Source organism: Micrasema longulum, unplaced genomic scaffold (genome assembly GCF_059751315.1).
Source record: "Micrasema longulum isolate JH-2025_06_02 unplaced genomic scaffold, ASM5975131v1 h1tg000366l, whole genome shotgun sequence".
Taxonomy (NCBI): domain Eukaryota; kingdom Metazoa; phylum Arthropoda; class Insecta; order Trichoptera; family Brachycentridae; genus Micrasema; species Micrasema longulum.
The window spans coordinates 97,919-123,940 of record NW_028277567.1 but is presented as its reverse complement, the minus strand read 5'-3'; the positions used below and the strand labels follow the sequence as shown (position 1 = coordinate 123,940).

Sequence of the window (26,022 nt, the reverse complement as noted above, 5' to 3'; positions counted from 1 at the left end):
CTTTGGAAGGACACTGCCAGAGTAGCAATGATACCACATGTAATATTATGTGCCGCGGAAGTTTCGTCTCAAATTACATTCAAGTCCCATGCTGTATGCTTTTACGGTACTAATAAGTTCATCAAATTAATTTATTTCTACCCAAAAGTATTTCATAGATCCTTATTAATTTAAAATTGTAAAAAAAAGTTATATTTCCCTATTAGAGGTATATTTTCTACACCTAGGTACGCTTAAAAAAATATTATTAAACAATATTTTGAGTTTGTCCAAATTTTTTTAGACAACTACTGAATTTTACCTCATATTGAATTATTAAAATTAATATATTTCAACAGAGGTGGAGAACATATAAGAAACGCTAATATAGAGGCCTAGGCATTTAAAGGGTTTTTTTTTCAGTGCTGTAGAACTGCGTTTACTCATAATATTAATTGACATTTTCTATTTTTTTTACCTACAGTCTAGAGACTTTTCGGTGGGACACGTTTTATTTTATATAAAATACATTTATAAATTACCGTTTAGCATAATGAATAGTACAAAGTACTAAGGAGGTATTTTTTAGCTCTTTTTTTTCATTTGAAGATCTTCCATGTCCTGTCATTGGTTGATTTATGTAGCCACTTTACACACTGTAGATAGCATTCACCATCCTGCCTATGTTTGGACATAAATATATAAAATAATATCCCATTTATGTGCCTAATCGTCACTCTTTAAATACTTAATACGGTTCTGAATTCTAAATATTTCCATGGTATGTTTGAAAAAATATATTGTGTGGGCAGTAGATATAGATATTTGTATTGCTTACTGTATTTACTTTCAATTATACAATTTCTGTTGTTGTGTTCAAAATTCTTTAAAATGAAATATTATTTAATTTAGCGTACATAATTAGGTATATTACGAAAGACTGCTTTTATTAAATGAGGTAAATCCGACACCTGTTAAAGAAATAAACAGTTAAACCTATATAATTAAAAACACAATAATCATCGGACCGGGTTCTGGTCCCGTGGCTAGTGTCACGAAATCACGGATCAAAGATCCAAGGCTCGCAGCCCGCTCTCCACAGCTGATAAACCATTTTATAATAGTGAGTTATTTACAACTCGTGTAAAATAGCCCCCAAAATTTAAATGTTTCGGTAAATCAAACGCAAATATTTATTTAAAAAGAAAAAAACTACAGTGAAATAATAAATTCAAAGTAAAACCTGCCTAAAAGCATCTGCCTACCATGCAAGAGGTCTCGGGCTCAATTCCTGTGACATGAAAGGTTTATTTATAAAGGTGTTTTACATTAGGATATTTCATAGCCCCTGGACTGGCACGTGAAGCGTAAGACTGATCGTCTTATCTTCATGTAATAAAATTGATCAAGGTACGCTGCAGTTGGTGTATCAATGCAATGCCCTATGCACCATTAGGTGTGGAAAGGGAATAATAAAAGTACAGTAAATACCTTGCACTTGTAACTGTCAAATAATTTTAGCTTGCCATTCACCATCCTGTCAATGTTTCAGCACCAATATTTCTTCTATTAGTTCATCTGATTTTAGTAAGTGAATTTTGAAGATAATGTAGATGTTCAAACATAGCAAATTACAATTCGTATGCTCTGAAAATGCCTAGACTTTAATATTACCTTCTTAAAGATGTTTTTCATATCTGTTGAAATAGCTGTCGATCTTGATAAGCAGCCTAAGGGATTACATCCAGTACTTGTCTACAAAGATTTATACACACCAAAAATGTTGACTATATTTTTCATTTTGTCAAAATATATTAAGTACCATTACCTAGATATATGTATGAAAAAACTTTTTGATAGGAATACTGAAGTCTAGGTATTTATACGTCTTTATGATCTGTAACTTGCTGGTTTGAGTGATTACTTTATATACTTTGCAGCTGCCTGTTTTTTTTCACTTCGAGTTAATATTGATTTTGTTTAAAAAACTTCACGACGAAACCCGGTCACTGGTAAAAATCATAAATTAAAATAGAATTACCAAACACGTATTTTTATTATTTGATACAAAGCATTTATTGAACTTCATGGTTTAGTTTTACCATTTTATTTATTGACCAACGAGCACTTCCGCCTAACGAGACATCTTTTGCTTCAGGTAAAATAATCTGCAGCTAGGTAACTCTTTGTATCTTCCTCCGCGAATGCTGCAAATATACATGTTGTAATTCATTTTTTTATTATTTATTAATTAATATAATTACATAAACGATGCATGTTTTATTTTGTATTACAATCTACTTTTATATTTTTTAATGTTATAACTATCAAAATTATTATGATGATTTGAATGTATGACACGTCTATTTGTAGCATTCACGGAGGAGGATTTTCACGTTACCTAGTAATAATTACCCTGCGGGCCGCGATATGTACCATAATATGTAGGTGCCTTTGTCATAGCTTCCAGAGTAGAACATTCTTGGCCAACAATATCGCTTGCAACACGCATAAAAAGTTGCGATCACCAGTCGTGAAGACACCACTGTTTGGGTGTTATTGTCCGCACTCATTTTTCCATCTAACTTTCGCCATTGTTTCAGTTTATACAATAGCAAAAAGCCAATTATCCCAACGTTTCCATTCACTAAATACGCAAAAATTGCAATCTCTCTTTTTCATAACAATTTGTAGAGCGATCCGGAGCGATCTACACAAATTACGTAAATGCATATAAGTTTATTTTATTGCAATTCCGTTTTCTATGAATGAGTATACCTACCTAACATAATTCATATTTCTTCCTCATCTTATCCGCACTTAAAGGGAGCTACATTAGTATTAGTACCTAGTCATTGCTTTTGTCATAATATAACCATAGTATTATATTATGGAAAGCTCTGTTCGTTTAGTTTTTTTGTTTACTTTTTGTGCCGTAGTACCTATCATGTCATGCGCACTTGCCAAACTTACTACTTTTTTCGATGTATTTTATTTTTTGTAAACTTTTTTATTTTTATGTTGCTAGAATTCCATCCTTCTGTGCGTTTTGTCATTACGATTGCAGTGAGTCACATCTTGCTGGAGGGTCTGATTTTATAAAATGCTGCGAACGCCCAGTTGCATTCCCCGGCAACACTTCTAACTACGCCAACTCGTTACCTTCCACGTCGCGAACTCTGGGCAATGGGGTCACACTCATAACGGTGCGATCACAGCAGATAACGAGAGGATGAAAGGCGAATTTCTGGCGCTTTAAAACCAGAACCAACCAGCTAAGGGAAGGTAACCCCGACAGAAAAATCCACCAGAGAAGGCAACGGGAAACCACTCTGGTCATCTTTTCCTAGGAATCACTATGGCGAGTACTCCAATAAGCAGTTGTCCGGCTGCGGAATATAACAGTAGCGCAGGACCGAGATGATTTCGCTATAGTGATGGCCAACGTCAGGGAGACCCGACGAAGCCCCGCAAGAAGATGTGTTTTGCAGCTGCAAGATATTTGATAACATTACCTTTCATATTATTTCAATTGAATTTACTATGAAATTAATATCTAACTTAAACTTCAATACCTGTAAATAGAGTTTAGATTTCCAACCGCCGCACACTGCTCAATGACTGATGTAGCTTTACTTCAATATTTTTTTTCGTATTTTAATTTAAATTTTCCAATGATTGAAACATCTCAACCACTAACAAGTTCACACTTTTTCATACTCATATTGTTTTTAGAAACCAAAGTGTATTGTGTGTCACGCCCTAAAGTAAGTGAACACTGTTGCTGTCAAAATACAATGCACATTTTCGTTTTTTTTTTAATGTAAGTTATAGAAATATGCATGTTGTTTATGTTTGTTTTAGTTTTTTTTCTATATATTCGTTTTATCCCACCACTTTGTTCTAGATGTTCTATAAAGGGTTAGTTAGAATATCAGGGCTGGTATTTCAAACGCTCTCGCGGCCGTATTATCTCGTGTACTTTCATACAAAATACACGAGAAAAACTGTTTTCTCGTGCCACGAGAGTGGTTCAGAAAAGACAAGTAATCTATGATGATAATAACAACGACATACCTATGTTATTAAGAATACAATTTAATTATTTTCGCAATCGCTGCCCTAGTTCAATAGCATGTTCAATAGACCATTTTGCAAATTTTATTTGTTTTTAAAATCAAATAAGTAATATCAGCAAGTGGAGATTAACTCAGAATGCTGAAAACACTATTTACTAACGGAAAAAAATAATAATTCTTTAGCTACATGGACGCGTAATGAGATAATGAACAAAATGGCATTCGTAACTCAATTTTCTATGCAAATAATATTTCAATTTAAGGGAGTCTTTATAGACTTTGTCATAGCTTCCAAAGTAGAACATTCTTGGCCAACAATATCGCTTGCAAAACTATGTTTAAAAAAACTATATTTATATAATACGAGCTGAACCCGGAAATGCTTTGCTATTGCTAGATTTGAGTTCTCGCTAAATAGATTAAATTAACACAATCGAAAGTTTGATATCAATTATTGTATTTAGTCCAAATTAGATATGTACGTATACATTGTTATTTTTGTGTTTTGGTTTACATAAATTGTGAGGACGGAGAATTTTGATAAATAGGTGTTCGAACATTGTTCTTGAAAAAGACAATTGCATTTCAGACTTTTTGTTAGAATAGACAAAATTGACGTTTCGCTGTACCGTTTTCCGCACCTCAAAACTGAACCGATTTTGTAATTTTTTAGACAGAATATAAAAATATTTTTTTCTGTATCGGTATGTTAAATGTTTTTCAAAAAAAGTTATAATTGTGTACCGTGCGCCCAAAGACGGAAGATAAAAGTGTGTTTTTTACGGGTTTAAATGGTTCTAGTTCATATAACAAACATTTTTTTTTTAAGAAATAGTATAGGGACACGCCAATGGTAAATATCTATAATGTGTAAAAAAGAGCTATGCGCTGGATTGAAGATAAAGAGCAAATGGACAACGAAAAAATGGCTAAAAATATTTACAATGCGAATGTTCATGGATGGAGAAATAGAGGAAGACCGTGAAAGACATGGCATGACCAAATCCAACAAATACTTGAAGATGGACATGGTAAAGGTCGGAATAATCGGTGCGCGTGCATGAAAAGATCTATGAATGTAGAGGAAGCTAGATCTGAATGCAAATATAGAGTGATGTGGCGTTCTATCCTCTCTGCCTCCCTTACGGGGAAGCGGCGTGATAGTTTGTTGTTGTTGTTGTTGTTATTGTAAAAAAACAATTTCTCGAATGCCATAATTCAGAGAGAAAATACTATATTACGTTTGTATGAAGAAAAGTCGGACCGCATTTCCTCTTAATATTAAACATAATTAAGTATACTTACAAAAAATTACTAAAAATGTCTAGTAAAAACCGTTCGGATAAACGTAAAAAAGATGTTGTAACTTTTCATAAGCAAGTAGGTACTTGTTTATGATTGAATTCCAAATCTAAAAGTAATAAAATTGAATTTAAGTAGGTACCCAAGTACGTGTTATTTTTTTTATTTTTTTCTTTATTAGGGCCTACTACCAAAACTTGATAACATCGGCCAAAAACAAGTTACATTTATAAACATAAGAAAAACATAAACAGACAGGAATAACAATATACATACAAACAAAAGACAAGAAAAATATAAGTACAGGAATAACATCAAAATATTAATTGTAATAATAAACACATATCCAAACCAATAAAAATTTCAACATAAATTGAAATAGGCACTAACAGAAAAACCCACCAAAACCTGATAGTGCCTATTTAACAGAAAATAGAAACTTACAGTAAAATTAGAAGGAAGATAGAACTTAATAACTAGAAAAATTACAACAAAATAATCAAAATATTAACAAACTTAATCTTATATTAATGATAAATTATAACTATCAAAATTAAAATTAAAAATTAAACGTCGGAAGTAATAATGACAAAATATTTTACATAAACCTAAAAATGTAAGATAAATTTATTGTAAAAAAGTAAAGAATTCATTTAAACATAATTATTTCAATGACACAATTATTACAAATCATAATAGGGAACAGTTTGAACTTCAGAAAATATAAACAGAATTGATCAATAAACAATTTGTAAAAGAAAAAAATTGAGATAAATGAATTGGAAAGGTTATAAAAAACATAAGTAAAATATCAAATATTTTTTTCCTCCCAGTCATCAAAGGACATGTAAAAAAATGTGATTAAGATCTCCAATGCCTCCACATTCGCAGGCATTGGAGTCTAAAATTTTAATTTTAAAAAGATGGGATGGAGTGCAACAGTGGCCAGATCTAATACGGCAAAAAGTTACAATCCTAGACCTATTGGGTTTACACGCGCTATTGTACCAAGGTTTGGAGGGAATATCAGGCTGGATATTACTATAAAAAATTCCCTTTGACAATTTAGAAAAATTCCACTCCACTTTCCAAGCATCGAAATTAACTACTCTAATCAAATAAGAAATATCTGAGAAATCCACCCGGTCGTATTTTTAATTACCAACTTCAGATTCCCACCTTGCAAGAGAATCCGCTTTTTCATTGCCTGATATTCCAATGTGGCTTGGAATCCAGGCGAAAACAATATTTTTGGCGCATTGATATAATTTTAAAAGAGAAGCAAAAATATTACAAATGATAATTGAAAAGTTAGAACTGAATGGGGATGACTGAAGTAATTTTAAGCAGCTGAGTGAATCAGTAAAAATAACGGACTGCGAATAGTTCATTTTTTCAATATGGATTAAAGATTCCAGAATTGATATGCATTCAGCATTAAAATTAGAGAGTAAAGAAGGGAGTTTAAAAATACCAAATAAATTGTCTTGTTCACAAAGAAAGGAAGCGCCAACGCCATTATTTGATTTCGAACCATCGGTAAATACATACTTGTGATTGGGCCACTTACAGTTAATAATTTCTGAAAATTCAATATTAATAGAAGAAATCGATTTGTGAGTGGTTTGAAATTTTGAAAAGCCAAGATCGAGATGAATTTCAACGTTTGAGAAAAAACTGAAATATGGAGAAGAATAAAGTGGTAATGTATGATATCGAAAAATCTTAGTAGTAAAATAGGAAAAACGCTCGTGACTAATCGAAAGAGCAGGGTGATTTTTGTTTCGCCAAAGAGGAGAATTATTGCAAATGGAATGAAGATATTGGACTTTAGACAGAACAGGATGATTTTGAAAACAGATGCGTTTGATGAAGAACGAATCCGCTTGTTGTTGTCTTCTAATGTGAAGGGGGGGTCAACATTTTCAACCTGTAAGATATTAGTTGGAGGAGATTTCATGCAGCCAGAAATAAGACGAAGTGATTTGAATTGAATTTTATCAAGTTTAGAAGACAAATGTTTTGTTAGTGGTTCGAGCAAGAATAATGCATAATCCAAATGGGATCTAATAAGAGCATTGTAAAGGAGTTTAAGGGTCTTGGGGTGAGAATGTTTGAATTCCAAAACATAAAATAATTAATTATTTTCAAATAAAGAATTCTTTAAGCAAATGTCAAACTCTGCTCATGGATGCACTCTTGATGCATTTTAGTCGGGAATGGGATTTTCAAAAATGTATCGAATGTTAGTTGATATTATTTTAGTATAACAAAAAATTCAGTAAAAAGATATAAATGGGGAGAAATTATAAGGAATTCAATGAAATAATTTGATTGGGATTCATAAAAAAACAAATGTTGTTTGTAAACATTTAAAAACCAGCTTTTTTATACACAAAAAATAACCTCCATCCATTTTTTTTATCCGCATTCTCGGCGAATGCAGCCCTGGTGATGGATAAAAAAAATATATACGATCCCAACTTTTTTGCGCTTAATAAATTGAAAATTTTATGAGCTCTAAACCTTCTCGTGGCAAAGATGTACATTTATCTGAATACTGCACGTAAATCGGTCCGGTAGTTATCCAGTCCATCGAGGAGAACCATTCAAACATTGCCTTTTATATATATTGATAGAAGAAGATAGAAAATATATACATAGATAGAAGATAGATATATAGAAGAAGATGTTCTCCAAGTCATTGATATTTTGACATAGTAATTATATTTAAAGGGATTTAAGAATATTCTCACGGATTTTAAAAAATAATTTAGAGGCAAATGTTTTTGTAATAACGTTGAAAAAACATATTCTCTTAGCTCATTTAAAAAACTATTTTGAGATCAATATTATTATGATAATAATAGATTTTTTTAAAATATTCTCACTGTTTATTTTCAAAAATAAATTGAGGTAAATATTAATACAAATGAAGACATGAGTGGATAAATATGTGTTATGCGACAAAAACAAAAAGCAGATATATCTAGGGTTAATGTTTTAATGTTACCTAGGGCCTATGAACAGCTATCTTCAACTGAGACGGTATAAACTAATATCGATATTTATGTATGAAAGTGTGTATATTTGTGTGAAAATTCAAAGTATCTTCATCGGTAACCGGTAATTAATCGTGTTTAGAAAAAAAAATAAACATATTCTATTTTTCATACAGAAAACTTAATTTTACTTTAATAAAATTGAAGATAAATTTTAATTTCCCGTCATAATTGAGGCCCTGTACAATTATTGACAATACATAACACCTTCATTCTCTGTCAAAATTGGTTTTCTGCAGTATTCATGTCCTCAAATACAGAGAGTTAATTATTATCTCGTTCGAATACTAAATTTTAACAGACGAAAATGACCCTGATTTAGCGTTAATACCGCTATAATAAGGCTCAAATTCCTGTACACGAGTATAAGGGTCAAACGCAATCAATCAACTCTAAAGTATTAATATTATGGATAGTTAATACTTATTTAGGGGAACACGGGGTAATATAAGCCATGGGGTAATGAGATCCATACTCTTGTACGCTGGTGCGCGTATTGGTGACAAAATTACTACACTGCCCACACATTCGTAGGTCGTTTAGTGCTGGTTTAGTGATTAGGGTCTCTCAGTACGAGCCAATGTGCGGACGTGTATAATTTTTGGTGCGCACGTCAAAAGCGCACAAAATATACATGGCTCAGGTGCCGAGGTGGACATAAAATCCATATTGCAGGTTGAATCCGCTATGCTTTCTATATTTTCTTTATACTTCACATACAAAAATACATCCACTTTGGCGGACTTATTGCTAAAAATAATTATTAAATAAAAATTATCTTCTAGCCAACCAAAAAAATAAGACTGGTGAAAAATAAATCTAAATTTTTACTTAATAAAATTAATAAATGTATTTTCGAATTACGTCATTACGTTAAAGAAAACAACAGCCATTACAAAAAAGATTATGTTAAATAAACCCAAATTAAGAGCTAATTATTTAATAAGTCGGCATATACCACTTGTACAACATTTAACAATTAAATTACGAGGAATGTGGGATCGAGGAAAAAAATAAAAATATTTAAAAAATTGGTAGTTTACATATTAAATCATTTATATGGCGCTTTTATATGCACACTGAAATAAAGGGTTTAAGTTATTAAAAAGAAAAATGGGTGAAAAATGTTGAAAATCTCTCCGGCGGTTCGTGGCGTGGATACTAAATTAAACACTGACCATACGCGTAGATGCTTGACAATTCGTTCACCCAGCGCCTTTTGATTTATGTTGGTAAACCGACAATATTCAGGTCGGGCCCGAGCGCATATACCAGCGTGTGTACCAGCTCTGCCAGCCACAAATTACACTCCCCTCTACACGTTTGCCAATACGAGTTTGCCAGCGTACTGGTGAACATATTGGCCAACGTGTTGAGCTGTCTTTAGCATTTTACTAAATAACATTAAATGGATACTAATAATTAAACGTCTTGGCACACTCTACATTAATTTCCTGTGTTTGTCACGAGGTGCTGAGCTAGGAAAAAGAGGAGACGTGAGAAAAAGCTTGTAACGTGGATAGATTCTTCTTTTTCTTCGATGGCGTTACGGCTCAAATCGAGCCTTGGCCTCTTTCAACTTTTGCCTCCAACTCCGTCTATCCTCATCAGTTATGGGTCGTTTCCAAGGTTCAGTAGTGAGGATTTGTATTCGGTTTCGTAATAATGGTGTTTTACAGGGAGAGGTTATTAGCCTCTCGCCTAACCCCCTACTGGAGGTCGAGGGTTTTTCTATTGAAGCTTTCCTTCCCTTAGCTCGTTTAGTTTAGGTTTTATGGCGCCGAAGACTCGCCATTGATCTATTTCTATTGGTATACAGATCATTCCTGTACCGATTACATTTCCGAAATTCGCGACGAGGGCGCTGGAGAGTAAGACACTTGATGGTAGTATTACTAATGTTATGCAACGTGGCGTATCTCGGCACTTACTGACACCTTTTTTTTTTTGAGAGGAAATCTATCATGGACACCCAGTCTTTCTGACTGGGTAGTGCCGGACTCGTACCGGCTAAAACCCCCCGTCATCTTTTGCGGGCCGGTCCCTACCTTGCGGTCTACCCGGGTCCGCAAAATTGGTCAGAATAACATATATTTCTATCTTGATTGCAATGGCACTTATTCAGACAGGAAGAGGTGCCAATCTCATTTCGTCTATTTCCTTCATTGACATTATGGACTTACTGACACCTAGCCATCCAGCAGAACAGGTATCCCCGGGACCCCGCCAATCCTTTGAACCCCATGGATAGATGGATAGAGAGAAATATTGGGAGCAATACATACAACAAATTGGTCCGAACAGTGTTATTTTTTTAGTTCAGTTCCAATATCAGATAAATTATTATGTTTATACATTGAAACAATGTAGAGGAGTGGGTGCATGAAATCATTTCCCGATTAATAGACCTTTATACTTTTATTTGACCATTCGATGCAATTAAATAGGTATATATTACATATCATGCTTTCAAGATTTTTTTGCAATTTATTTGTCAAAAAAAAAAAAAAACAGGCACCAAATGTAAATGAGGCGTGTTGGAAATCAATTTTTAACACATTTTATTTTAAATTAATACTTTCATGCTTTTCAATTGAAATATATTAAAATTATTAGAGTAAGTGGAATAAAACGTAATCCAACACTTTCCAAAACGATTATTTGGTGATTTTCATATTTCAGCATGATATCAAAGATATTGTTTTATAGATTTTTTTATATTATCAAGTAACCCCGGTAAATATTTTGCTTGATTTCAACAGGTTACCTGCTCGAGAGTCTCATACTCAACTATACTGGTAACAGTGGTAACCATCAAACTCAAACCACTGACAACGCTGGCAACATTAGTATTAGTCGAACAACAAAAATGCCAAATGGCGTCAAGGTGTAGATAACTTTGCGTTGTCGATGTAGGCGTTAAAATATATTAATGTTGTGTTCACTAATAATTGCACAAAAATCAATAATAATAGTTTTGTTGCTAGTTAAATGGTATGTTTAAATATACTGTTTGTTATATATTTATTTCGTTTTACAATTCAAATTTTTGACGTCTTGTCAATAAATCATGGAATTCTATAGATGATCTTGTAATAATTATTAAGAACCAATTGTTTAGATGTTTATAACAAACATCGTTATATTTATCTTCGTACCAAGTTTATTACAATATGGTTGTGGGCTTAATAAAATGCATGTATGTTTCAGAGACAACTCTTTATAAGGAAATCATTCAAGATGGAACAGTAAATTATCTTTTATGAATAATTGCTTTATGCACTCCTTAACTAACGAGACGACATCATAATCTTATTACTGTATTTTGGTGAAGGGGTTTTTGTTGTAAATAATTTTACAAGGCTTTCAGATTTCTCAATAGAGTAGCTCTTTTTCATGTATTTATATTTTATTTACTAACATGGCACATTAATTTAACAATTCTAGTCAAATATTTGCCAATTTATCGCATTTAAGTTATTAGTTAGAAATTATTAAACACATTATATGTTAAAATACTAAATATAATATGACGATTATGAAAGCTAAATTGCGGCCCCTCCGAGATACCAAAGTGAAATACCAAACTCGAGGGGTTAGTCTTAAAGCCAAAGATAAGTTACCTCCAAAAAAAAATAACAGAATCAAAGACAAGCCAACTCCTATAAAAAATGCAAAGGAAATCATAACACCCCTGAGAATGACAAAGGCATTTACACCTCAGAGAATAACAAGAGCCACAAAATTAATATCACCACCCAAACCCAAGAGAAATAACCAAAAAAAAAACCCGATCAAATTAAAAGAAGAGATAAAAATAGAACAGACCCTTTTGGATGACCCCCTTTTGGAAAATCCACAACCGGATATCCCACCAAAACAAATCCCGCAAGTAAATGGTAGAACTCCTAAAGTTTCCCGTCCAACAAAGAGAAATAAGAAAAATCTCCATCCCCAACAAAAACCACGCCTTCATAAATGCGATGTTTGCTTGAAAGCTTTCCTCGGAAAGAATGATCTGCGTAAACATAGCCTCATCCACACCGGCCTTAGGCCACATGTCTGTCCACACTGCAGGAAGGATTTCCGACAAGCGGGCAATCTCAAAAATCATATTTCTTCTTTTCATTCCAACGTCATGGAAAATCCCTCAATATTCATCTGCGATCATTGCAACAAAACATTCCTGATCAAGGAACGTCTGAGGCTACATCTGAGAATGCACACCGGATACAAGCCGTACAATTGCAGAATATGTGGCATGCGCTTCGCTCGCATGGGACAACTGCGACAGCACGAGCGTACTCATACAGGAGAGAAGAAATACATATGCACTCACTGTCAAGCCACCTTTACCTGCGGAGCTAAGTTGCGGCTCCATATAAAGGGCCATTTTGACATCCGCGACCACACTTGTTATCTGTGCGGAAAGAGCTTCATTCGTTCGGATGGTATTAAAAAGCATCTGGCATGCTATCATAATGGAGAGAAGCCCTTCACATGCCCTGTCTGTAAGAAATCTCTCAAAGGCCACTTGCAAGAACATATGCGCACTCATCGTGCGGAGAAGCCCCACGGCTGCTCAGAGTGCGGCTCGCGGTTCGCCCAACGCTCGCAGCTCACTGTACACCAACGCAAGCACTCGGGTGCTCGGCCCTACCGCTGCCGTGTGTGTTGGAAAGCCTTCGCCCACTCCACTGCACTCACGCTCCACACGCGCCACCACACCGGCGAGAAGCCTTTCCTGTGCCGCATCTGCGCCGCGCCCTTTGCGCAGCTGCCGCACATGAAGAAGCACATGCAGCACGTGCATGGGAACATGTGCGCATACATGCACCACGCATGCGGTTCCGTATTTCGCACCAAGAACGAAATGGATAGTCACACTCTCGACTGTATGATCCACATGTCCTCGCTGGACCTGTCTCCGGAAGAGAAGTTGTCTCACCAGGTGGCAGCAGCCCACGTACCCGTAGAGCCGCCCATGGCCCTAACCAGGATGCGCCTGTTACTCGCTGTTCTATTAAAAAAGATATCCAGTGCCAAAAGACTGCAAAAATTAGGTTTGTATTTGCCAGACTATGGGTTGCAATTATGTGTGCCTTTTGTTTGTGAGTGTGTTTCGTGTCCTTAATATTTGTTCCTAGGTCAATACCCAACTTGGAAACCCGCACACAACGCCGCGGGTACGCCCACTCGGTCAGCTCGCCTTTAATCATCTTTAGTATGTGATTTGTATTCTACCATTTGGTGGGGGCTAGCTGCTGATTTAAGTCAGAGCTTATATTTCTACAGGTTGCAGGTATTACTTACGTTGGGTAATGGTGTCTTATAAAAGTATTTGCTCATAAGGTATCAGGTTTTCTGTATATTGTATTCTGTACAGTAGTCTAAATAATATATTGGTGAAGGTTTGTATTTTCATTTTTTAAATTTCATTGAATTTTTGTGTTTCAGTAAATAAAAAATATTCAAACATCAAAATATTTACAGCTATACTTATTATGATGCAGGGTGGATGAAGATTTTAGTTCTGTGTGTGAAATAGAACCAGAACCCTTCATTTTCTACTCGATTGCAACTTGCAAGTAAAAATCCTGAAAAATAAATCTAATAGAGATTAATCTGCTCGTGGAGTAATAGTTGCCGCGTTCGCCAACCATGCTTAAAATCCTGGTATTATTCCTGGCAGTGTAGACCTGAAATGTTTATTTTAAAGGTGGTTCTACGATGTAACAATAATTCATTGCCCTTGAACTGGCACCTGAAGCTTAAGACTGATCACCTTGCCTTTCATGTAGTAAAAATTAATTAGATAAAGTGCAAATTGGGAATAGTGTTGAAAATACATTTAATGTTTTGGTCGGATTTTTACAATTCCAATTATATAGTCATATTTGACAGTCGTCAATGAAGGGAAAACAAGTTTTCATTCGTAATTTTGAGGTTTAAAAACGAGCGCAAACAGAATGGCTCGCAGTTGATGTAACATTACTTTGACGTCATCCACACAGAGTACGCTTCTAACAAACACTGGGTACGACTCAAACATAAGTGTACACGGGTAACAGATTAACCGACAAAAGGCGAAAGGCGAAAGAGATTTGTTGGCTTAATTGACCCGCACGCTATTATGAGATTGCCTGCAGTTGGATAACTTGGCTAATTTCCTACAAATGATAAAATTATGGGGCTGCTACCACAGCCCCATAACTTTATCATTTGTCTCCGTAAAAAAGTGAAATGTTAAAAAAAAAATGTTATGCCATTAAAATCATTTAATATATTTATGTAGTTATTTTAATAGTAACTAATTATTTTATGTTGTATTCTATGTTCTCAAACACAAACAAGTCATTAACACAAATGTTTACTGGGCTTTACTATTAAATAGACTTTAAAGGTTACTCGGTGATAGTTTTAATCTTGAGATAAATATTTGCAATTATTTTCCATAACTAAAAATGTAAAAATACTGCAACATATTATGGTGATGGTTGATTCAATTTTGTAATTATGTAATTAAAACAATAAAAATTTTCAGGCTTTAATAAACGACTGATTGACGATATTCTGATTGAATCGCTGGAATCTTCAGGACACAAACCTTGTATAGATGAAAAAATGAGTACTGCGGAAAAACTCAAAGTAAATGTCCAATTGTTCTTGGAGTGGACTGTACCACCACATTTCATGGAAAAATTCCGGAATGAGCAAAAATCTACGGAAGAACTCTTAGAAGAATTGACCAGTTAAAGTAATTGGTGTTATGTAAAAAATGAAATAAGCTACATGTTCACAATAAACATACACCAACATATTTATAAAAATTGGGCCATATTAGTAATTTACGATGTGTGTGCGTGATTACAGGTATTTTTAGAACAAATATAAATATTACATTTGATGGTGCCATTCCACTGGTGGATATTTAAGCTTTACACTTGTAAAATATTTGTCCTATTATTGTATTTTATTTTACAGGAGCAACACAATTTTAATTGTACTGAATCTATTACAACCACCTATTATAAGGTTTTTTGTATATTTTAATATTTCAGATAATTACAAATATCCTAAAAGAGAGTAATTTTCAGATAAAATCATGTAACATGCAGAATATTTGATTAAAAAATTATGTAGTCTTCATAAAGTCATCTTTGTTCGCATTATCTCGTAGTATTGTAATATGAGACCATTTATGCATGAAATTTGCATACAACTAATGAGTTTTTATCACACATATTATTATCTCACACATTAATATTTTTTGAAGTATTATAATTTGAATTCCAAACCAATTACATTTTTTTTAACCATAAGAAAATTCAACCAAATAATACAGTTAACGTATATTAAAAAAATGTCTTCAATTCTATAAAAATATAATTTATGCCACTGAAACCAAATAATTTTGATCACTCAAAATCAAATGAAAGTTTTTTTATGATTAGACTTGACATACAGATTAAATAACTAATTGAATTTTTGACACCAAAAATAAAACAACTTATCTTTATTTATAACCAAATATCAGTCTTTATTCAATTTAGTTGCATAATTGCAACCGCAAAAAATATATATTTATAATTTCACCAATGCCAAAAATATTATTGTAAACATAATTTCATTGTTATTTATTTTCCTATTAATGAGACCAAACTACCTGGTATAAGGTGAAAAATTCAAAAAGGTTTTTTTTAATTGACAATTATGTGACTGATTTTACAAAATTCTTAATTTATTATTAAGCACTAAAAAAAATTACTTCAACTAAAGATATGGATGTATCAATGTTTTTTTTTTGTAATTAGTACTGTATACTTTTTGTTATTTTGTCATTTCATTCAAAATTATTATATATTAAAATGTGAATGATTGATTTTCACTATTTCTACTGCTTACCAAATTGTTAAGTGATCAAAGCAAAGTTCTACCTTAGAGTTATGATATAAAAACATGAAGTTTTTTTTCTTGATTATACTACAGTAAAGGTACCTTATTATTTGAATTTATGTTGTGGAGAACATCCCTTAGATCCAGTTTATGTTTGAATCTTAAGTTGATTGGTAAATGATGTCCAATTTATCAAACTGCCTGGATATATTATGTACCTAGTCTATTATGGTATATCTTGCCTGTGTCAATGTGAATACTTTTCTATTCATTATTGGCACAATTCATTACATTGTTTTCTAAGGATTGTGTATTGAATGTGTTCACTTAGTTGCTATTATGTCAATTTAATTGTATATTCTTATTTTTTAATGTAATTAAACTTGTTAAAAAATGCTAATCCAAAGATGAAAAGTATATTTTCAGTTAAACCCACCAAAATTAATTTTCGATTTAAGATATATTGTTAACCAAAGATTTAGTAAATTATTCGATTCAAATACTATCATTTTTTAAACATCCCGCATTATCAGAATTCAATTTCCATGTATTACTTTGATTCAATATTTTATTTATAGTAAATATTATAAATTAATATGTAAATAAGCAGATACACTAAAAATATTTTTGTTATCTATTAAATGAAACAGTAAATGGAATATTCATAATTGTATGGTTAAAATGTACACATGTCTGTTTCATTTAGATTGTCTTTTTTGTTTCAATATTTTTATACCGAATATAAGATTTATTCCGGACTAGAAATTATTCCAACCATCGTTTTATAGTTACATATGAATAATCATAGTATTTTTGTATTTTACAATAATATTCCAATTAAACTGTTCACCATACATATATAATATATATATATACATTTTTTTATTTTTTTTGCACCACAACAGGTCAGGAGGCCTAATTACAATGGTGAATTACATCACAGAGCACCCAGGCTTGAGAAAAATCACATTTTAATTTTTGTGTTCTCACCGGGAATCGAACCCGGAACCTTCCGTGCGTGAATCAAGCGTCTTGACCACTACACCACGGAGGCCGCCATATATATACATCCCGCTATCATTTCTGTGTCCTTTCATCAAATCAACAATACTGCATCTATTAGAAGGGATTGAGTTTTTATGGTTTTGAACGATGTATATGTAGTGAATCTTGCATCATATATTCAGTTTCATTCAATAGACTATCAATTGAAACTGCTTTTACACTAGAAGGAATATGGTGCCCTGTTTTATTATTTATTCATTCCACGGCTAATCATACATCCACAACATGTGTTTTTTTTTATCATGACGACAATTTAGTATCCCACAATGTTGCCATGTGTTTGTTCATCGAGAGATAATAACAATAACGCATTTCGACAATAATAATATAATAATCAGTCATTAAACATTATCCTGCATTCAACAAATTGAACAGACTTACGTAGGTTAATAATATACAATACTGTGCAAACTCTGTATTGTGACACAAGTTTTCAAGTTTTGTCAATTGTTTTAATGTCTAAAGGCAATGTTGCTGGACATCAGACGTACAATACACATCAAAATGTAAAATAATATACTCTAAAAAAATATATGGATGTCCGCAGCGCCACCACTGCTAAAAGATTCATGAACTACTAAAAAGGTATTATTCATTTTTTTTAAAATCACTTCTATTCTAATTTTGATTTTAGGTCTTAGTCAGAATCTAGAATTAGTTTTTAAAAAAACATGTCTATCCTGCATCTGTATATAGGACGCAGGATTGACAGTGAATGCCGTATTTTATGAAAGTGGTCTATTAAAAGACGCAGAATAGATAGCAAGATGTAAATATATTATTTCCATAAAATAGGATAAATTACATAAACTCCATGGTTTATGTACCAAAAATGACAAAACATATTATGACTTAATCTAGTAGAAAAGTAAGATTTCTTTATAAAATATAAATGTAATTACGTTTACATAAAAATATATTACGACTTCAAGTTCAGAAATGTCTAATAAATGTACATTGCCAATATTCAGTTCATCACAGTCAATAATTATTCTACTAAAAATGACAAATACATTTATAAAAATATACAAACTATAAGATAAATATATCACACCCATATACGGAGACAACCCCTAAGATTAATACATGTCTGCATATCTGTGTTAGAATATAATATCTAAGGGTTTCTTTTACCAACTTTTATTGCATGTGATAGTGAGACTTATTTTTGCACACCCAATGATTTATCTAATAATTTAAGCACTTAATGCAACAATTTCTGTGTTCAATAAATTCACTAAGGTACTAAAAATATTATTTTCTGTTAATTTTCTGTATTCCACTTTTACACCTATCCTTTTCCATGTGTAAATCAGACTTAAATGTTCATAATTAAATAGTGTGAAATGTGCAATGTTTTGACTAGTATTTTACAAACGCCGTGAGCATACTGTGAAAATGGTTTTATTATTTTCATATTAGTTTGTTTCCATTGCTTAATACTGAATAGTAGACAGTTCCGTAAGTCTTTGTTGTATTTTTTAAATTTTATGTGGTGGAAACATTGAATTCAGACTTTAAACAGTTTTGGCGGTATACTCACAATATACCTGTTTTTGAATTGTGTAATTGAACGTGATTTAGGTATTCTTGTTGCCATAAATGTAAATAAATACATTAAATATTGCGAAAATATTTTTATATTTTTGAGTATAAATAACTGGCATAGCCTCAAAAGTGTCTTGTCAACGTGTGCGAAAAATACACAGCACTCTGATTTGGTTGGTAAAATCACTAGAATTTCCTTACAACCTGTCAATAAAATAAAATAGAGTTGTGACCAATCAGTGAGCTTTGTAAAGAAACTGATATTTCTATAACTTGGAATAGTATTTTGACTCAAGGCTGCTGCGTAGTACATTGATCTTACTTTTTTGTAGATAGTTATATGCTTTGTATGATATGTTTTTAAGAACTGTAAGCTCCTGTCTGAATATGTATTCATCAAACATATTTGATATCAACCAATATTCAGCACATTTTTTTTTATAGTACTAGGCAGTAGCAGTTAAAATTTTGTTCATAGTACCATATTTTTCGGACCACAAGATGCTCTTTTTTGCTCTGAAAATTCAACCAAATGTGCATCTTATCTTTCACAAAATACGGTAAATACATAATATTAAATAAAGTTGATCAAATTCACTTAGTTTCGTTACCAATAATGGGTTTTATTTCTTTTATGACCTCAGTCTGGTATGATTTTCAATATTAATATTATTATTAAATTTATTAAGTTAAAGATAGATTTAAAACAATGAAATTTGTTTTTGGGTAACAAAATTAGGTGAATTGAGGGTATGAACTTTTTTATTTAATTTAACCTAAATTAAAACTCATGTTTTGACCAACGAAAATGTATACATGCGAGAGTTCAGAGCGAGTACTCTTTTTCCACAATACCAAAAATTTTAAGCTGAAAATATTTCTAAAATTCTCACAAGACTTATTAACTTTTTCAAAAATATGAATTGAATGCATAATGATGAGTACAAAAAATAGAGCACAAATAAATACTACGCATTTTAGGTAATAGTAGTAAAGAATTTACATTGTTTGAATAAAAAACTGTTTTCATTTTACGTAACAAAAAATATTACTGCCGACAGCTTTTTTGCTCATTTTTTTAGTTCAAAATTTAATAAAAACTTATTTTATGTTTTCCTCCACTGGTAATAAATTAATAATTTCAATTCATGTTACTATAATTTTAATCATCTCCCTAAAACAAAAATTAATGGAATATTATGCAAAAATTTCATTGGTAATTTTCAAATCGCAAGGATTGATAATGATATCATCTTATTACAAATTCGATCTATAAAAAATATGTGCATTCATCTCGACCTGATTATGTGTATGTGCTATGTATTTGGTGTGTACTTATACGATTTATTCAAATTATAAGTCACGAAATATGCTTACTTGTATTAATAGTTTATGTATTTATTTTGTTGATACAACATTAATTTGTACTAAAAATAGTTTTACATCACATTATGTTGTGATCCTAAATACCAAATAAAACATCACACTGGAGTTTTGTTATTATTTTATTTATTATAAATATCATTTCATACACATGGCATTAATTCATTATTATGACATAATATATGCAAAATCACAAAGTAAGATAGAGATGTATTGGGCGATCTATTTGTTAAGTTTTTTACAGTTTACTTTTGTGCCATTGTATCATACACATTTGCCAAACCTGCTACTTTGCTGAATATATAATTTTTTGTAAACTAAAGTCATTTTTAAGTTGCTAAATTCCATTCGTCCACGCGCTGATAGCCACAAGACGTAAATTAAATTTGCTATAAAATTATTTCTAATTCCGCCCGTAGCTGCAGTATATCGACCCCTCCACGCATAATATCATAACCCACAAATTGTCGATCTTTAGTTTTTTTTAGGTATTCAGTTACAAAGAAGAAAAAAAAAACTCTGACCAAATTCAAATGGATATTATGACAATGAGGGAGTTCAGTGGTTTAAAAAAAAAAAAAACTAATAGACTTAAACTATGTTAACAGAACCACTGGAGATGGAAATATAGCAGGTATATTCAAAGAATACTTCTCTGAAGCATCTGGCTATAAAGACACAAAACCAGACTTGTTTTGTTTGCCAGGTATGTTTGAAAAACATGTGAAAACATTGATGTTGCCATAAAGCAAATTTCACCAGGAAAAACTGCTGGACATGATATCAAAATAGAACATACATTTGACTCCTATATTTGTACACATATATTTGACCTGCATGTACACTCCGGAACTATGGAATAATTACACGCAAGCAGCATGGAATTTAAGGGTCACGCAAAGAGCCTGCCGCCTATGGCAACACCTAAAAAGCTCCAACCACTGCAGGGTGGATCCCCTCACCCCTGATCAAGCAGTGGCTACAAACACTGAGACTGCCATATAGACATAATTATAAAAGATTTTCTTTCCTGTAATTTTCTTTTTTCTTTCCTTCCATTTGTTTATGATTAACTGTTATTATTAGGAGCATTTTTGAATTTTAAAAAAATAATTTGTATATGTTACTTATTTCTAGGTATATTGTTTTATAACATGTTTTTGTGTTGTACGGTAAAATTGGCTCTTAGCATTTTTACTAAATTAATAATCATTATTATTATTAAATAAAAAATAAAGATAAAAAAGTGGCTGGATTGTCAAATAAAGTGATGACAGCTACCTTTGGCTTTCAAAAGCTGCTAACTGCACCTCACAGCCAACTATGTAATGCAAATTGTCAATAATGAACTTTACTGTGTTTGATTTAGGCAAAACAAAAGTGACATGTTTGTTTGTTTATTTATTTCCATACATAAGTTTACTGTACATTATTTGAGACATAAGTCCCAACTCCATGGGACTAAAAGTCCTGTGTTGAGATGGGACGCGCAAATTAGTTGACACATACATGAGTATATCACCACAAATATAAGATCAGATACAAAATATAATTTTAAAAAAACATATACATAAGCCATATAAATGGCAAATCAATATGGTAAACAGTAAACTCAAACATTCGGAAAATCATCAAGGAGTTTCCTACTCAAATCCCTCCTAAGGAAAATCCAGTCCTTAACTCCTTTCTTGAAAATAGTTTTTGTCCTTGAGAGCTTAATACGCTCATCCAAAATATTCACTCACAAAACACTCGGTGCGATAAATGAGAGATGGCTCTGAGCAAAAGTCGTACGGGTTTTGGGTATGACATAATTCATGCTCTGGGAAAACCTTGTACGGACATTTTGTTGAGACCTCTCCTTATTGTTCGACCAGAAGTGTGTAAGTGCTTCTTTTAGGTACAGTTGTCTCATGTCCAGTACCTTCATGTATTGGAATGACTGTTCTAACGGGTATGTTGGAGGGCGCTGGTTATATTTATGTAAACGTGGAGCAAATAAGATCTCAAGTTGCCTACTCAATTTTGTATTGAAGCAGTATGAAAGGGGGTAGGAGACTTCAGGTTTTGGTCAGACAATTGCATTGGTCAAAATAGAAACAGAATTGTACATGTGTTTTATTTATATCCAGACAATAAATACGATATCAATACTAAGCACTCATTTTTGGAAAAAAATTGCAAGAAAAAAAGGAGATAATGCCCCACGCCTAAATTGAAAGGTTAGCTAAAAATAAATCAATTTACCAGAAAAAATTCCAACAAATCCTATGTAAATTATGATATAAAAACACATACAATAATATTTTTCCAATAAATTATGTATGTATGATGTATGATCATCCATCGATATTTTACTTCACGTTTTATCGGAAGTATAATATTATACGTGCATATTTACAAAAACTGCTAAAAATTTCAAGTTTTTAAAGCCTTAATAAAAACTTGCATATAAATATTTATATTCAAACTTTATTTTAATCGGTCAATATTTAGATTTAAACCGGACTAAAATATCTTTAAATCATCGCCTATAAAATCACATTTCATGGGTTTTGTGTCAGTGTCGTAGGAGGTGTCGATATGTTGTAATCTAGATTATATCTGTAAACAATTTTTTCTTAATTCAAAACACTTCTTAGTCAGGAAATGAGGGATAGATTTTTAACCATCCATGCACTTTGTAGCTGCAAGAAGTGTACAGTGCCCTTGAGGTGATTTTAAAAAAATGGCACTATAAAAAGTATCCAGAATAAATAATATTACAATCATCTTATTATAGCTTACATCACAATAACATTGCTGCTATAACACCCTACCTATACAGACTTATCTATGTGTTATTAATTTACCAACGTAAATATTGTAAGTTTGTTTATTTACAGATAAAACTTGTTGCAACTACAAATGCATACTGAATCAAATTTTATTTTAAGAACAAAGAACACTAAGTAACATATTTCATTTATATAAAACACATGCAACTGAAAACTTTATTGACTACTTGTTGGAATTTTATTTAAACTAGTTCACTTGAAGAAATTTTATACAATTTATTGTGACAATACCAATTAAAAAAACATTAATTGAAACCCAGAAATAAATATTTCAATTAATTGAAAACTTATCATTTAAGAACATATTTATACAAGTCTGGTGCTACCGCGAGGGTATGAAACCAGTTATCAGTCCATTGGTAAAACAAAGTGGATTCATGTTTTCATTTTATATAAAATACAACATAAAAAAATACATTAGCAGTTTTTTTTATATATTCTGTTACAAAGTAATGAACAGAATTCCCTAGCATGTCTTAGTAACCCAACTATTATATCAAACCTCGAGTGTAAAACCGTAGTATGTGCAAATAGTGTAGTTTAGAGATATAGGGGTTTGAAGATTTCGCTTTGCTTGAAAACCTGGGTTTTTTTATTTTTATTTATTTTCTTTCCATTATTCACTTTCAAGTTTGTGACAAATATGATTGTTTTGTATTTAAACCTCAAAAATGAAAAATTTACACTTTAGTTTTACACTCACGGTGCTATATTACATCACTCAATAAGTCCGTAGGATGACATATAGTTGGCACCACTATTGGCAAACCCATATGATTTTTAGGAAGTACCAATCTTCAAACGTGTCAAAATTTAATAACAATCTGATATTTGGTTCACAAGTTACAGTGGTTTTAGTGATGCTACTTTTGTAATGTTCAAAACAATAGAAAAATCTGAATTTCGCGTGTTGATAAAGCATTGCTTTTTAATGGGAAAAAATAGCACTCAAGCAAAGCAATTGCTTAACAAGTATTATTTGGACTCTGCTCAATCAAGACAAAAGATTTTAAATGCTACCGTAGACACCGATGATGCTGAACGCTCTGGTTGCCCAAATTCGGCAGTTCTTTCAACAACAAAAAAAAGAAAAAGTCCAAAAAATAGTTTTGGCCAATCGTAAATCGAAGTTTACACCTTAAAGATATCAGAAGGCAGTGTATTCACTATTTTGCATCAACATTTGTCCATGAGAAAGCTCTGTTTTAAGTGGGTACCGTGTTTGCTCACAGTTGATTAGACGGGTCGACAATTCAGAGCGCTGTTTCAGAACGTTGTTGTGTTGTGTGTGTTGCTGCGTTGACAATGGATGAAACGTAGATCCATACCTACACTTCAGAGTCAAATAGGCAGTCACCTGAGTGGACAGCACCCGGGGAAAGTCGCCCAAAGCGACCAAATGTCAGCTGCTAATGTTTTGGCCTCCGTATTTTGGGATGCGCACGGTATTTCATCTTTGATACCTTAAGAAAGGAAGAACCATCAATAGCAAATATTATATGGTGTTATCGGTGCATTCGGTGGAATAAATAGCGGAAAAACGACCCCAAATGAAGATGAAAAAGGTGCTCTTTCATCAAGACAATGCACCATATCACAGGTCGATGGGAACAATGGCCAAATTGCATGAGTTAAACTTCAAATTGCTTTCGCACCCACCATATTCTCCAGATTTGGCCCCCAGCGACTATTAGCTGTTCGCATACCTCAAAAAGATGCTCCAGGGAAAGAAAATTGGCTCCATTGAAGAAGTGATTATCGAAACTGAAGCCTATTTTAAGGCCAGAGATAAATCGTCCTACAAAAAAGGCCTCAAAGGATTATATTTTATTGATATAAACATTGTTACTGTATATGGGGAGCCAATACATTTGGATGACATACATTAAAATGACTTATTTTAAAAACATTAATTTAAGCAGTAGATTTTTATTTTACATTTACAATTACATCAGTTTCCCAATTTAAGAAGTAGATGGTAATTTTTTAAAACATAATACACCCTCATACTTTGGTATTTCTTAAAATATCACATTTTCCTACTCTTAAATTAACAGAAATTATTACATTATCAATACATAATCAGCTCTGCTTATGTATAATGTAGTAACAAATAATAATACCTCACTCAGTAGTAATCGGTTTCATTGAAACACACTTGTCGAGTAACATACAAAACATGACAAAATGAGATTAATTCTATCCTCTTTATTGAAAAGTCCAATAAAAAATTTATGTTTTTTATGACTTTTTATTTTCTAAAAATTCAATATCAGTGACAACATTTTTTTTTTCACGTAACATAACTGTTAATAATAGCAATTAATTTCATTTGTTCAAGGAATTGTAAGGCTGATTTATATTAGCGTATATTTTGATTAGCATTTAACCAATTCACAGTTGTTGGTCAGCTTTATTATTTTTTTATTTTATTTGTTTGTAGAACTACAGTGCATCTTGACTGACTAGTGTTTTAAGCGATATTGCTGTAAAAATTATATGTATCATCATCATCAGATTATTTTTGTTACCTGGAAGGTAAGGTCTAGAAGGAAGTATTAATAATGTATTTGTTTTTGGGTGAGTTATTCCATGTCGACTAAATTACGAGATTTAGTACATATTGATAAACAGTAATTTATAAATACCGTAAAATGGGGCTTTTTGGTAAATGCTGAGCTATTTGGAAACAAATTATATGTCGCAACACCAAAATGCATCAGTGCATCCTTCAGCAAACAACGTTGTCCACAAGTTTTCAAAATGGTGAGAAATTACAAATGAAAACGGTCACTGTAAAAATGGTAAAAATTATCGACCTTATAACACATACAGTGATGAAATGCCCGAAGGCGGCCCCCGTGGTGTAGT

General features: G+C 32.3%; 1 protein-coding gene across 2 annotated transcripts; it reads left to right on the top strand.

The window, feature by feature from the left end:
- Positions 1-10,681: 10,681 nt before the first annotated feature.
- LOC148282186 (uncharacterized) lies at positions 10,682-15,308 on the top strand. 2 transcript variants are annotated; one of them, XM_088225514.1, is made up of 3 exons: positions 11,306-11,416; positions 11,633-13,485; positions 14,967-15,308. In XM_088225514.1, exons 2-3 carry the CDS (start codon positions 11,952-11,954, stop codon positions 15,176-15,178), a joined length of 1,746 nt encoding a protein of 581 aa, XP_088081640.1. In that variant the 5' UTR covers positions 11,306-11,416; positions 11,633-11,951; the 3' UTR covers positions 15,179-15,308. The 2 variants fall into 2 exon arrangements, with proteins under 2 accessions (XP_088081639.1, XP_088081640.1); XM_088225513.1 differs by having other exon boundaries at positions 10,682-13,485.
- Positions 15,309-26,022: the final 10,714 nt, after the last annotated feature.